The 15,950-nt window shown below is 40.0% G+C and overlaps 1 protein-coding gene across 1 annotated transcript in view; it reads right to left on the reverse strand.

The window, feature by feature from the left end:
* DNAH6 (dynein axonemal heavy chain 6) overlaps nucleotides 1-15,950 on the reverse strand; it is a 315,572-nt gene that overhangs the window by 141,575 nt on the left and 158,047 nt on the right. Inside the window, exons 34-37 of the mRNA XM_008254187.5 lie at nucleotides 6,618-7,173; nucleotides 5,194-5,316; nucleotides 963-1,145; nucleotides 336-479 (exon numbers count right to left, since the gene is read on the reverse strand). Coding sequence (XP_008252409.3) covers nucleotides 336-479; nucleotides 963-1,145; nucleotides 5,194-5,316; nucleotides 6,618-7,173 — 1,006 coding nt within the window. The remainder of the gene's footprint in view (nucleotides 1-335; nucleotides 480-962; nucleotides 1,146-5,193; nucleotides 5,317-6,617; nucleotides 7,174-15,950) is intronic.

Raw genomic sequence — 15,950 nt, forward strand, 5'->3', positions numbered from 1 at the left:
TGTCATTATTCTATCTTTATTCACTTACTTAGTCTTAGGATACACAGAAAGTTACTTTAAAATTACAAACCATACTGTGAGAGAGATCTATAAAGCAGAAATTTAATATTAATCTATAAGTTTTTACATACCTATACTTCTTCATATAACTTGGAGAAGTCTAAATGTTTTAATGCAATGAATGATATATATATATATATATAGTTAAAAAGCTAATAGTTCAAAAATTCTCTTGGTAAATAATTTACATTCACAGTAGAAATAAGGTTCTTAGAGTTTTGAAGTTTAATTTTAGTGATTAAGAATTACTACGTTTGAATTTCTTTTGTTCTTACCCTGGCATCAGGATTATCATCAAACTGTGTTCGAATAAATGTATCAAAAGAATCCCAATAGTTTTCAGTTAAGTTTCCACCCAAAGACCATAAATAACAGAATACAAAAGTCTGACACAGTACAGTGTTCAGTTTTGTCTGCTCCTGAAAGAATAAAGAGAAGCAGTTTTATGTTTTATATGAAAACACAGGACTCCTAAGTTGTAAAGTCTAGAGGTCTTTATTTTTTGTTGAGACACATAAATGGACACCACGTATATTTTTATACCTCATTCAGTGGTGTAGAATGATATGTTCTTATAGTTATATACAAGAAGACTGAGAAAAAAGTGAGTGACAGGATATATTAGGAAAAGAAGCCCAAAGCTGTCTTTCAACTGACTACTACAACTTTGCTTATGACTGCATATGCAAGTTGCATAAACAGATTGGAAATATGTGGTAAAACAGATTGGAAATATGTTTTAGACAGTAAGGAATCCAATGTTTAGTAGAGGAATAGGCTATAGACTCTAGATTTTCAAGTTAGAAGGAATGTTAATCATTTCAGAAAACTTTGATTTACTTATAAAGGATCTGTACAATCTTATTTTCCTAGCATCATAGTAGTAATAAAACTACTCATACCATTGCCAAGTTAGCTCCATCTTTCCCAAGTATTAAAGACTCCAATAAGCAACACAGGGTGGTAACTTTGCTGATGTCTACTTGTGGTATTGCTTGGCTGCACTTCTTGTTGATAAAATTTAAACCTTCATCAACATAACGTTGAAAAAGGTTCAATAAATATTCTTGAGTTTCCTCATTCAGCTGAAAAGGAGACAAAGAATATTTTAGCAAGACCAGATGAAATATATAATTAGATTTAAAGAGATTAGTTAAAATCTGCATATTCAGCGACCTTTAGACCAAAAGATGTAAGCATTAAAAAAATAATCTCAAGGCACAGAGGTGTGACACCAGTACTGTGGCCCCGGGTACTGGGGAAGCTAATGCAGGAGGATTGCTTGAACCCAGGAGTCCTGGGCTGTAGTGTGCTATGTCGATCACCTGTTTGCACTAAGTTTGGCATCAATGTGGCGACCTTTGAAGAGTGGGGAACCACCAGGTTGCCCGAGGATTGGTGAATCAGCCCAGGCCAGAAATGCAGCTGGTCAAAACCTCCATGCTGACCAACATGAAAGAATATGAAGCAAAATTTAAGGACACATTTGCAACACATGGAAAAGATTCTGGATAGTTGATAACATTTGAATTCCTACCTGGTAATGAGCACAGGAGTATTAGTTTTATTTATTTATTTATTTTTGACAGGCAGAGTGGATAGTGAGAGATAGAGACAGAGAGAAAGGTCTTCCTTTTGCCATTGGTTCACCCTCCAATGGCTGCCACGGCTGGCGCACTGCGCTGATCCAAAGGCAGGAGCCAGGTGCTTTTCCTGGTCTCCCATGGGGTGCAGGGCCCAAGGACTTGGGCCATCCTCCACTGCACTCCCTGGCCATAGCAGAGAGCTGGCCTGGAAGAGGGGCAACCGGGACAGAATCCGGTGCCCTGACTGGGACTAGAACCCGGTGTGCCGGCGCCGCTAGGTGGAGGATTAGCCTGTTGAGCCGCGGCGCCAGCCCAGTTTTATTATTAATTCTTAAACTGTCAACATACATATATTTCATGTACTCTCCTCTGTTAATGATGTTTAACAATTAAGAATAGAAATATAGAAGTTTAATATCTATGAAAGGTAGAAAGAATAGTTTAGAAAGTTCAAAATGAATTCAGTTCCTCATTCCACTTCTACTCAACATTGCACAAGAAGTCCTAGATAATGCAATAAGACAATAAAAGAAAATAAGAGTTATACAGACTAGAAAGAAGTAAAAGTATTTGTTCACAGAACATAACTGTCCAAATCAAACTTCCCCACAAATTGACAAAACAAAACAGGAACTTAGGAAAGCAAGGTGGCAGGATATGAAGTTAACACATGCGAATATAAGTCACTTTTTTGTATACTGTCAACAACTGGAATTTGAAATGATAAATACAATGTCATTAACAATTAAATCATTATAAAGCTAACAACATATGTATTAAATCTCTTTGAGGAAAACTAACACTCATGAAACAAGTCAAAGTTGTCCTTAATAAATGGAGAGAAAACTAAACTTTGTTGGGGTTTCAGTTCTTCCTAATTTCATCTATAAATAATACAATCTTATTTAAGATTCCAGTAAGTTATATGGAGGATATTGGCAAATCAAACCTAAAGTTTAAGTAGAAAGGCAAAATACCCAGACTAGCCAATAAAATATTGAAGATCAGAGTAGGAAGACCCCGATTTACTATAAAGTTATAGTAATCAAGAATGCAAGGTTGGCAAAGGGACAAAATAGGTCAACAGAACAGAATAGACAGCTCAGAAATAGACCCAGACAGATACAGCAAACTGCAAGCTAATAGAGAAAGGATAGTCTTTTCAACAAGTGGTGCTGGAACAACTGGATATCCATAAGCAGAAAAAAGACTAGATACTGACAGTATGCCTTTTATGAAGATTAATTCAAAATGCGTAGTAAAACTAAATGTAAAACACAAGATATAAAACTTACAGAACATGAGAGAGATTTAGGTGACTGGGTTTTAAAAGTTTAGATATAATATCAAAAGTATATTTGAGAAAAAATGGATTAAGTGGACTTCATTAAAGTAAAAAGCTGCTCTGTGAAAGACTACAGTATTTGAACAGAAATTTTTGTATTTGTATTGTTAAGAATAACAATACAGGACATTGACTTGCAGAAACTATTTGCAAAATACAAAATCTGATAGAATATTTGTATCCAAGATACACACCCCCCCAAAACCCAACAATAAGAAAGCACATAAAATTAAAAAATGGAACAAAGACCTTTTTTAACAGACATATTAAAGAAGATGTACAGCTTACGAGCCAGCATATGAAGTCATATGTAATTAGGGAATTGCAAATTAAAGCAACAAGATAGCATTACATGATAGAGTAGATAAAATCCCAAACATTGATGATGCCCAGTGCTGGCTATGACATGGGCAATAGATACTCTTATTATTGTTGGTGGAAATACAAAATGATTAAAGCCACTCAGGAAGAGAGTCTGACAGATTCTTACAAAACTAACCATGTACCATATGATCCATCAACTATACTCCTGGGAATTTACCCAAATGAGTTGAAAGCTATGTCCACACAAAAACCGACACACTAGAGCCTACACGTTTTCATAATTGCCTAAACTTGGACATATCTTCTGGAAGGTGAATGGATAAATGAACAATGGTACATCTATCTGAAGTAATATTATTCAGTGCTAAAAAGAAATAAACTATCAACTCACAGAAAGACATGGAGGCCTTTCACTTTGCTAAGTGAAAAAAATGTATATTGCTAAGTCTGTCAAGGCTATGTTCTATATAATTTTAACTGTATGGCACTCTGGAAGAGATAGTAAAATGGTTTCTAGGGGTTTGTAGATAAGAATTGATATACAGATAGAGTCTAGTTTCACTGTCCTAAAAATCTATTCTAAATGATAATATAATGGTGGGTACATACTTTTCAAAACCCATAGATTGTATGACACAAAGTGAATCTTAAATGTGAAGTACGGACATTGGTTAGCAATAATGTGTTATCATTGGCTCAACAGTTTTAACAAATGTACCATGCATCCATCCAATACAAAGGAGAAACTGTGTTTGGGGCAGGGGTGTACATGGCAACTCTGTACTTTGCTCAATTTTTCCATAAACCTAAAATGCTCTGAGCATAACCAAACCTGCTAATTAAAAATTACTACAGGAATGTTTACAATCTCTTTGTACACATGAAAATTCTCATTTATGAGAATAACTTTGTAAAAAATTGGTTGTTTAATTTATTAGAGGGAGGGAGAGAGGGAGAAAGGAAGAGGTCTACCTTTCATCCACTGGTTCACTTCCTAAATGCTCCCTAACAGTTAGGGCTGGGCCAGGCCAAAGCCAGGAACTTCCTGGTCTCCCCTTGCTACTTCCCAGGGTAAGTGTTAATCGGAGAGTGGAGCTGGGACTTGCATCTAGGTACTCTGATATGGGATATGGGTGTACCAAACAGTGGCTTAGGAGCTTTGCCAAACCCCTTTCCAGAGTTTCTTTGATAAGGTACTGCATTGTTATGAGAAAAGCAAGTTTTCAATGTCGTTTCTGGAGGGGTAGGGGCAGAGATGATGATTTCCTTGGAGTAGGGGGTGGGATGGGGAAACACTTCTAACGACCGCTTTTTAAGTCAAGGTGAAGAGAAAATGCTACTTTAGAATGGAAAGGGTATGGAGGATAGTTTGGAACCGAGTTGTTCTGAATTGGGCCTCTGAGGTTAGAATGTGTCTTGGCTCTTTGTCCTACAACTGAAGTGGGAGGTGAATGGACTTTGATTTTTCCTCTGGCTCTCAGAGAGGTTATGGGGCTCCTAAGAATCTACAAACAACGACAGTGTTTGGATTTAAATATTCTTTTTCTTCATTGTAGCTCCATCTCATTAACCTTGAGCTTTTTGCAAAGTATTTTCAATGGTGCAGCCTGTTCCAGGTGTTTCATTGGGCACTTGAGGGAGTAGCTTGTGTTTATACTTGAGAGGAACCGTTCTGGAGAGAAGTCAGGCAGGGTAGGCAGGAAGTAGAGCCAGGTAGGCTGAGTGACAGTGGAGGCAGACATGGCGGAGGGGCTGTAGAAGATGATGGAATTCCCTCACTAGACCACAAGGAGCGCTTAACCTATTGCTACTTGTGCACTATTGGTCAGTGTGAGCCCTAACGAATGGAGGCATTGGGAAATACCTGGCTGTACTTACTTTTTTAGAAATACTCTTCATCCAAGTTTTAACATAAGGCATCCATTTCAATTCTCCGGGATCCACAAACACCATGCCACATCGACTTACTGTTGCAGGGGAGGCAACCCTTAGATCTTGCACCTAAAGTTGAAGAAAGTTTAGCAGGAAACAGTTAACATGATACTTCCTTGTTCCTCGGACCTCAATGTGAATGATTCACACTTTGAAAGTTTAGCACTGAATGGCTTCATGTGGAAGAAATTTGGGAGAGCAGTAATTAGTTAGAAATGGGGAAGGAAACTTAAGTGAGGCATAAGGTAAAACAAAAAACAAAAACACACACAAAAAACTTGAACATATGTTGATATCATCAAAGCCTTATGGGCAGGAACAGTTTTTTTTTTCTTCTCTTGAATTTCTCTTTCCTTTCTCTTCTTGCATCACAACACCTAGCCTAACACTTAGCACATAGTAGGCATTCAATCTCATAGTTATGAATGAGTAGAGAAAGGGGGTGGTGTCCTAATATTTGAAATATGGATGTGCACCAAATGCAATCACTCAGCACTGAAACTCTACTACAAAAGAGTAATTCAATAAGTATCTACAAAGAAATAAAATGACAGTTGGTATACTAGATAGTGAATGATATCAGTATGGAAAAAACAATTTCATGACAGTTATGATTGAATGCTTAGACCCAAAAGGACAATGTTAATAGGTGCTAAGAGGGCTGGTGCGGTGGCGTAGCTGATTAGGCTGTCGCCTGCAGTGCTGCCATCCCATATGGGCATCGGTTCAAGTCTCTGCTGCTCCACTTCCGATGTAGCTCCCTGCTAATGCGTCTGGGAATGTAGAAGATGGCCAAAGTCTCTGGGCTCCTACACTCACATGAGAGACTTGGAAAAAGCTCCTGGCTCTGGATAAGCCCAGCTCCAGCTCTTGCAGCCATCTGGGGATTGAACCAGCAGATTGAATATCTGTCTCCCCCTTTTTCTGTAACTCTACCTTTCAAATAAATTAAATCAATCTTAAAAAACAAAGAGGTGGTGGGACCCTTACGAGGTGGGATCTAGTGGGAGGTCATTAGGTTACTGGGAGTGCTGTTCTGGACAGGATTAAGGAAGTTCTTGCGGGACCATAGGTCATTAAGTGACGATTGTTTTAACAGAGCAAGACCGACTCTTTTCTCAGTCTTTGGCTTCTTGTTTCACCCAGTCTCACCACGATGCCATCTGGCATTATGCCCTCACCACAAGCCCAACTGAAATTCAAGCTGGAGCAGCCCTTCCAGTCTCCAAAACTGTGAGCTAAATAAACCACTTCTCCTTATAATGTGCCCAGCCTCTGGTATTTGGTTATAGCAGTGGCAGACAGACTAACACAAGGAAGGAATACCAGTTGAGCCTGTGGTCTCACCCCACAGCAAGGCACACATTTACCTCAAAGAGCATGTGGATCTGAGGTGTGAGTTTTATCCTCTCACTGTTGGCCAGGCAAAGCATCTTGTTGTCATCCAACACTGTATTCATATTTTCGATCCAAAGAGCATCCACTGGCCCATCACTGATGATCCACTTATGGTCCTCCGAAGTATCATTTGCAGCTGCTCGGACACTTAGTGCCATCAAACCGTCTTTCCATTCCAAGGTTATGTTGTTAACTTCACCATATAATTCACCCATTGTGATTGATTTAGGGTTAAGAATGTACGTTTTAACTGCTTGGAAAAAGGGGTTGCCTGTATCAAGTTTTTGCAGATTCCCTAAAGTTTCTGCTAGTATTCGGTAAACTGTGGTCTTTCCACCTCCTGTTGGCCCAACCAACATAACACCATGCCTTACTAGCATAGTCTCATAGAACTGGATCACTTTTTTAACCATACACATCTCAGGCTGAAGATTTTGTCCATTCATCACGTCCACGATTGTTGACTGCAAAATGCCATAATCATGTTCTGGAATTTGGACTCCAGGAAAAAGGTCAGATATGATTCCACTGGCAAAACAAAAACAAAAATAATTAAGGGCCACCAGCGATTGCTATTTCACCATATGTTACAATTTATTAAAGACTACAAGTTGCATTTTTCCTCATTTGTCTCCTTTCCTTTTGAACATGAATTGTATAAGACTGTCCTATGTACTACCACTTCTCTAATAACTTTTATAATTTTGCTTGTTTCCTATATAGTTGACAAATGTTCTTTAGTGTATTAGGAGAGTGTTCAGGGTAAGCAATTACTGTTTTCTATAGCGTACCCAGAATGTAGCATAGCAACAAACACGTAGAAGGTAAAATTTCAACTTGGCTCCAAAGGTTTTTTTTTTATGATTTATTTGAAAGGTAGAGTTACAGAGAGGCAGAGGCAGGCAGAGAGATAGAGCAAACGAGAGTGAGCAAGAGCGAGCAAGTGACAGAGCGAGACAGTGAGACAAAGAGACAGAGCAAGACAGAGCGAGACAAAGAGACAAAGAGAGATGTCTTCCATCTGCTGGTTCATTCCCCAGATGGCTGCAATGGCCGGAGCTATGCTGATCTGAAGCCAGGAGCTTCTTCCAGGTCTCCCACAGAGGTGTAGGGGCCCAAAGACTTGGGTCATCTTCCACTTCTTTCCCAGGCCATAGCAAAGAGCTGGATCAGAAGTGGAGCAGCCAGGACTCAAACCAGCATCCATATGGGATGCCAGCACTGTGACCGGTGGCTTCATCTATGCCACAGCGCTGGCCCCCTTCCAAAGTCTTTACACATATTGGGCAGTTTTCAAAAAAAAAAAAAATCCATGAAAGACGTGTATCACTGTAAAAACTATGCATGGGGCCTGGCACTGTGGAGCCACCATGTTTAGCACCAGTATCTCACATGGGCACTGGTTTGCGTTCTGGTTGCTTTGCTTCCAATCCAGCTCCCTGCTAATATGCCACCCACCACTGCTTTCTCAGGTGCATGTGCTTGGGCCCCTGCACCCTTGTGGGAGACCCGACTGAAGGTCCTGGCTTCAGACTGACCCAGCCCTGGCTATTACAGCTATCTGGGAAGTGAACCAATGGATGGAAGGTCTCCCTCTAATACTGTCCTTCAAATAAATTAATCAATCTTAAAAAAAAAAACACTATGCGTGGAATTTAGAAAAATTCTACATCAGAACAAAATTTTTAATTCCATTTTCCTTGAGCTTTTTCCTTTTTTATTATTAAGTTTACAAAACAAAGGTCCAGCGCCGTGGCTCACTAGGCTAATCCTCCACTTGCGGCGCCAGAACACCAGGTTCTAGTCCCGGTTGGGGCGCCAGATTCTGTCCCGGTTGCCCCTCTTCCAGTCCAGCTCTCTGCTGTGGCCTGGGAAGGCAGTGGAGGATGGCCCAAGTGCTTGAGCCATGCACCCCATGGGATACCAGGAGAAGTACCTGGCTCCTGCCATCAGATCACCGCACTGCACTGGCCACGGCGGCCATTGGAGGGTGAACCAATGGCAGAGGAAGACCTTTCTCTCTGTCTCTCTCTCTCTCACTGTCCACTCTGCCTGTCAAAACAAACAAACAAACAAACAACGAAAAACAAAGGTGTAGTAGTATTGCAATGAGTGCCCATATACTCCTTTCATGGACTGTTGAAGTACCATTGTATTTCCAACTGGTAATCCGTAAGACAAAATGGAAAATTAGGATGAAGTAAAAAAGGGAAGAAGGAAAAAGCTGACTATTTATATGGGAAACAATTTATTTTAGAAAAAAGCTTAGACACCACTTCATATGATAAAAATAATCATTTGATACAGTAAACATATTTAATATAATAACAAGAGTAGTAGTTGAAAGAAAGATGATAAATTTAACATTTTGGTAAGGAGGTTTTTCTAAGACAGGAAATCAACAACTGTATAACAAGGTTGACAGGGTAAAAAAGTGATAAAAACAAACATAAAAAGCAGACTTCTATGAGATAAGACTTTGTACATAACCTTAACAAATCAGAGACTTATAGAAATGCTTCCCATGCTTATATTATAATTAAGTTCCTTAAGTCAATAAGTAAATGAGCTTAGTTGAAAAATGCCCTAAAATGGCAAATATAAATGGCTAAATGATTCTCATTTAGCCTGGGGACTCCAATTCAATACCATCAAGGTAGCATGTACCAATGCCATCTCACTAGTCCAAGTGATCAGTTTCAGTTCATAATTGATCATAATAGGATTAAGAGTCAAAGGGATCACAAAAACAAAACTAGTGCCTGTTAATACTAACTGATAGAATTAAAAAGGAGAGAACAATCCAACATGGGAAGTGGGATACACAGCAGACTCATAGAAGGGCAGATGTCCTAAACAGCACTCTGGCCTCAGAATCAGCCCTTAAAGCATTCAGATCTTGCTGAGAAGTCCATGAGAGTATTTCAGGCATGGAAAGCCAAGACACTCTGGCAAAAAACAAAAAACAAAAAACAAAAACAAAAACTAAATGAAAGATGTCTGTGAGTGAGATCCCAGCGGAAAGAATGGGCCGTCAAAGAAGGAAGTACCTTTCTCTGAAGGGAGGAGAGAACTTCCACTTTGACTATGGCCTTGTCTAAATAAGATCAGAATTAGCAAACTCAAAAGGCTTCCATAGCTTTGGCAACTCATGACAAGAGCCTAGGGTGATTACTGACACCAGAAACAAGAGTGTCAATTGTTAAGTCAACAACAGGAATCACTGTGCACTTTCTCCCCATGTAGGATCTGTCCTTAATGTGTTGTACTATGTGAATCAATGCTATAACTAGTACTCAAATAGTACTTTACACTTTGTGTGTCTGTGTGAATGCAAACTGTTGAAATCTTTACTGAGTATATACTAAACTGATCTTCTGTATATAAAGATAATTGAAAATGAATCTTGATGTGAATGGAAGGGGAGAGGGAGTGGAAGATGGGAGGGATGTGGGTGGTAGGTAGGTTATGGGGGGTGAAAAGGCACTGTAATCCAAAAGCTGTACTTTGGAAATTTATATTCATTAAATAAAAGTTAAAAAAATGTAAAAAAACACTTCAGGGGAAACAGGTACTTTAGAAAATAACAGAAATATAAGAGGGTAAAACCTTTGGAAGAGCATCTGGTAAGTTTAATTAAATTAAAAATACAAGTCCTAGGATCCAGGATACTTTCTTCCAGGAAACTTATAGAATTGTCACAAGTGCACAAAGTCAAATGCAAGGAGCGTACATCACTAGAATGAAAAACTGGGAAAAATCAAAATGTCCACGTCTAAGACTTCGCAAGTCAGAGCACACATGCTCCTCCACTTACAGTGGGATTATGTCCTGATATTCCCTGTGCATTTAATGTACACAATCCATGCAACATCAGTTTACCACTCAGGGTAAACTGCACTCTGCAGGGTCAGTTTCTTCTCTGAACCACGGAGGGTGATGTGGAACTTGGGCCACTACTGTGCAGCACTGTGAGAGAGGATCATAGTGCACAATGATAGCCCAGGAAAAGACAAAAATTAAGAGAATGGTTTCTACTGAATGTGTGTCAATTTTGCAGCACTGCACAATGTTAAAAATCATTCAATTGGGAGGTGTTCCACTATGGCAGAATAGGGAGGGAGCTTACTGCTCTAGTCCAGGAGAAAATAGTTAAAAAATAGTGGAGAGCTGTGGTCTCAGGGAACAGTTAGGGAGAAAACAGCAGAGGAAACTATGCAGATTAGAAGGTCATGGTGGACCTACATGGAGTGCATGGACACCCACAACTCAGAGGACTCCAGCACCTGATGGCCTAAGTACCAGCACTGGAAAGTGAGGTGAGATCATACTGTAGCAGCCCAAGCCATTGGTGATAAAGCTGCAAGGAAGCCTAGAGGGAACTCGGCTTGGAGCCCCATGGGGGATAGTGTACATATCCAACTTGGGGAGGGGGAGAAAAAAAAAGAGGGACACATTTCTCTCTCCCCAATCACTTTACATGGTGTCATGTAAAGAGCTGATAGAGCAAGTGCCATTTTCGACATTCACAACAGCTGTGCTAGCTTGTTTTTGTGCCCAGGAGCCAGGCTAGTGGAGACTCCCGACTCTGGTGTGGAGAACTAACAGGGGGCTGGGAGCTCCTGACTGTGGGAGGCTTCTGTGCTGGGACTGTGAAAACCTGAGACTGTGTGGGAGGACTCAATGTGTGGCTGGGGCAGTCACAGTGGGAGACTCCACATGCTCAGGGCTTCCTAGTTATGTGGTGAGGGACGTTGTAGAGAAATCTGAACTTACACTGAGGACTGAACAGGTCCTTTGTGTGGTCCTTGGGGCAGAGTGGATGAATATTATACCCACTGAGTCCAGTGCTCAGGCATTGGTCTCCTTTGTGGAGAGCTCAGCTGAGCAGAATAAACTTCCCTTCTTATTTAAAAAGAAAAAAAAAAAGATTTACCACACCAAACCTGGGTGTGTCAACTTAGGCATGCCCTTAACCCTGGAGAACTGAACAGAGCTCCCTGGCAACACCAACCATACACCTCTAGATATTCACTGAAAACAGGCACCCCTACTTACCTACAGAGTCCTTTTTTAACTTTTATTTAATGAATATAAATTTCCAAAGTACAGCTTATGGATTACAATGCCCCCCCATACCTTCCCTCCCACCTGCAACCCTCCCCTCTTCTGCTCGCTCTCCCCTTCCATTCACATCAAGATTCATTTTCAATTATCTTTATATACAGAAGATCAGTTTGGTATATATTAAGTAAAGATTTCAACAGTTTGCACCCACACAGAAACAAAGTGAAAAATACTGTTTGAGTACTAGTTATAGCATTAAATCACAATGTACAGCACATTAAGGACAGAGATCCTACATGAGGAGTGACTCCTGTTGTTGACTTAACAAATTGACACTCTTATTTCTGGCGTCAGTAATCACCCTAGGCTCTTGTCATGAGTTGCCAAGGCTATGGAAGCCTTTTGAGTTCACCAACTCTGATCATATTTAGATAAGGCCATAGTCAAAGTGGAAGTTCTCTCCTCCTTTCAGAGAAAGGTACCTCCTTCTTTGATGACCCATTCTTTCCACTAGGATCTCACTCAAAGAGATCTTTCATTTAGGTCATTTTTTTTGGCCAGAGTGTCTTGGCTTTCCATGCCTGAAATACTCTCATGGGCTTTTCAGCCAGATCTGCGTGCCTTAAGGGCTGATTCTGAGGCCAGAGTGCTGTTTAGGACATCTGCAATTCTATGAGTCTGCTGTGTATCCTGCTTCCCATGTTGGACCGTTCTCTCCCTTTTTGATTCTATCAGTTAGTATTAGCAGACACTAGTCTTGTTTTGTGATCTATTTGACTCTTAGTCCTATCATTATGATCAATTGTGAACATAAATTGATCACTGGGACTAGTGAGATGGCATTGGTACATGTCACCTTGATGGGATTGGATTGGAATCCCCTGGTAGGTTTCTAACTCCATCATTTGGGGCAAGTCAGCTTGAGCATGTCCCAAATTGTACATCTCTTCCCTTTCTTATTCCCACTCTTATATTTAACAGGGATCACTTTTCAGTTAAATTTTAACACCTAAGAATAACTGTGTATTAATTACAGAATTCAACCAACAGTATTAAGTAGAACAACCAAAAAAAAAAATACTAAAAGGGATAAAGTATTAAGTTGTTCATCAACAGTCAGGGCAAGGGCTGATCAAGTCACCATTTCTCATAGTGTCCATTTCACTTTAACAAGTTTCCCCTTTGGTGCTCAGTCAGTTGTCGCCGATCAGGGAGAACATATGATATTTGTCCCTTTGGGACTGGCTTAATTCACTCAGCAGAATGTGTTCCAGATTCCTCCATCTTGTTGCAAATGACTGGGTTTCATTGTTTTTGACTACTGTATAGTATTCTATAGAGTACATTTCCCATAATCTCTTTATCCAGTCTACTGTTGATGGGCATTTAGGTTGATTCCAGGTCTTAGCTATTGTGAATTGAGCTGCAATAAACATTAATGTGCAGACCGCTTCGTTGTTTGCGAATTTAATTTCCTTTGGGTAAATTCCAAGGAGTGGGATGGCTGGGTTGTATGATAGGGTTATATTCAGGTTTCTGAGGAATCTGCAGACTGACTTCCATAGTGGCTTGACCAGTTTGCATTCCCACCAACAGTGGGTTAGTGTCCCTTTTTCCCCACATCCTCGCCAGTGTCTGTTGTTGGTAGATTTCCTACAGGGTCTTATTACAATGATAAAAGCCACCACAGGAAAAAAAGAAGAAATGAGTATCACCACAAATGCTGAACAAACGCACACACTAATTCAAGAAACAAGAATAAGGAAGACAACATGACACCAAAATAACACTTCAATACTAGATTGTGAAGATGATGAGATAGAAGAAATCCAAGAAATGGAATTCAGAAAATTGATCATAAGATTACATAGAAGCAATCAGAAGCAAATGCACGAACTACTGAAATCTATACAGGACATAAAGGAAAATTTCTGATAGAAGAGTTTGGTAAATTATCAGGATATAAAGTCAACACATGCCGGCGCCGCGGCTCAATAGGCTAATCCTCTGCCTAGCAGCGCCGGCACACCAGGTTCTAGTCCCGGTCGGGGCGCCGGATTCTGTCCCGGTTGCCCCTCTTCCAGGCCAGCTCTCTGCTGTGGCCAGGGAGTGCAGTGGAGGATGGCCCAGGTGCTTGGGCCCTGCACCCCATGGGAGACCAGGAAAAGCACCTGGCTCCTGGCTCCTGCCATCGGATCAGCGCGGTGCGCTGGCTGCAGCGCACCGGCTGCGGCGCCCATTGGAGGGTGAACCAACGGCAAAGGAAGACCTTTCTCTCTGTCTCTCTCTCTCACTGTCCACTCTGCCTGTCAAAAAATAAAAAATAAAATAAAATAAAATAAAGTCAACACACACACACACACACACACACCAACATTTTTTGTATACAAAGACAACGTAATGCCTGAGAAAGAAATTCTAAGATCAATGCCATTCACAATAGCTACCTTGGAATAAATTTAACCAAGGATGTCAAAGATCTCTATGATGAGAATTACAAAACATTAAGAAATAGAATATACAAAAAAAGGAAAAATATTCCATGTTCATGGATTAGAAGAAACAATATCAAAATGCTCATTCTTCCAAAAGCAATTTACAGATTCAATGTGATACAAATCAAAATACCAAAGGCATTCTTCTCAGATCTAGAAAAAAATGATGGTGAAATTCATATGGAGGCACAGGAAACCCTGAATAGCGAAAGCAATTTTATACCACAAAAACAAAGTCGGAGGCATCATAATACCAAGATTTTAAGACATACTACAAGGCAGTTATAATCAAAACAGCCTAGTACTGGTACGGAAACAGATGGATAGACCAATGGAACAGAATAGAAACACCAGAAATCAATCCAAACATCTACAGCCAACTTATATTTCAAAGAGCTAAAACCAATCCCTGGAACAAAGGATAGTCTCTTCAATGAATGGTGCTGGAAAGATTGGATTTCCACATGCAGAAGTATGAAGCAAGACCCCTACCTTACACCTGACAAAAATCTCTAAACATGAATTAAAGATCTAAATCTATGATCAGACACCATCAAATTATTAGAGAACATTGAGGAAACTCTGCAAGGCATTGGCTTAGGGAGAGTTCCTGTTCCCAGAGGCACAGGCAGTCAAAGCCAAAATTAACAACCAGAATTACATCAAATTGAGAAGTTTCTGTATGGCAAAATAAACAGTGAGGAAAGTGAAGAAGCAGTTGACAGAATGGGAGAAATTATTGGCAAACTATGCAACTGATAAAGGATTAATAACCAGAATCTGCAAAGAGATCAAGAAATTCCACAGTAAAACAACCCAGTTAAGAAATGGTCCAAGGACTTAGACATTTTTCAAAAGAGGAAATCCAAATGGCCAAAAGACACATGAAAAAGTGCTCAGGATTGCTAGCTGTCAGAGAAATGCAGATCAATACCACAATGAGGTTTTCATTCTTCCCAGTTAGAATGGTTTTCATATACAACACCCAACAAGTGCTGGTGAGGATGTGGGGAAAAGGTACCCTTACCAACTATTGGTGGGAATGTAAACTGGTCAAGCGACTATGGAAGACAGTATGGAGATACCTCAAAAATCTGAATATAGACCTACCATATGACCCAGCCATCCCACTCCTGGGAATTTACCCAAGGGAAATGAAATCAGTAAACAAAATAATTATCTGCACCTCCATGAATTGCAGCACAATTCACAATAGCTAAGACATGGAATCAGCCTAAATGCCCATCAACCAACGACTGGATAAAGAAATTATGGGATATGTACACTATGGAATACTACACAGTAGTTAAAAAATGAGATCCAGTCATTCATAACAAGATGATTGATCTATAAATAATCATACTTAATGATATAAGCCAGCCCCAAAAGGACAAATACCATATGTTTCCCCTGGTTTGTGAGACTGAATAGAGTACCTGGAATGAAATCTGTAGAGGTAAAATTGACACTTCGAGAAGTAGTGACTTGAGCTTCCCTTGTCTTGACTGTCAAGGAATAGTTTTTTTTTTTGGTCTTTCTTCATGCTATTTGTTGAACTCTATACTTAACACAGAGTTGATCATGTGTGTGTGGAGTCTACTGAGAATGCAGCTCAATAAAGAGTGAGGGTGGGAATAAGAGGGAGGAGGAAGTTTGTAACTCTAAAGCTGTATAGTTCTGCAGATTCCTCGGACTTACTTTTAAGGGTACAGTTAAAAACTTGTCATGGGACTCCAAATCCCA

Source organism: Oryctolagus cuniculus, chromosome 2 (assembly GCF_051225735.1).
Source record: "Oryctolagus cuniculus isolate XC-2025 breed Fujian yellow rabbit chromosome 2, ASM5122573v1, whole genome shotgun sequence".
Lineage (NCBI taxonomy): Eukaryota > Metazoa > Chordata > Mammalia > Lagomorpha > Leporidae > Oryctolagus > Oryctolagus cuniculus.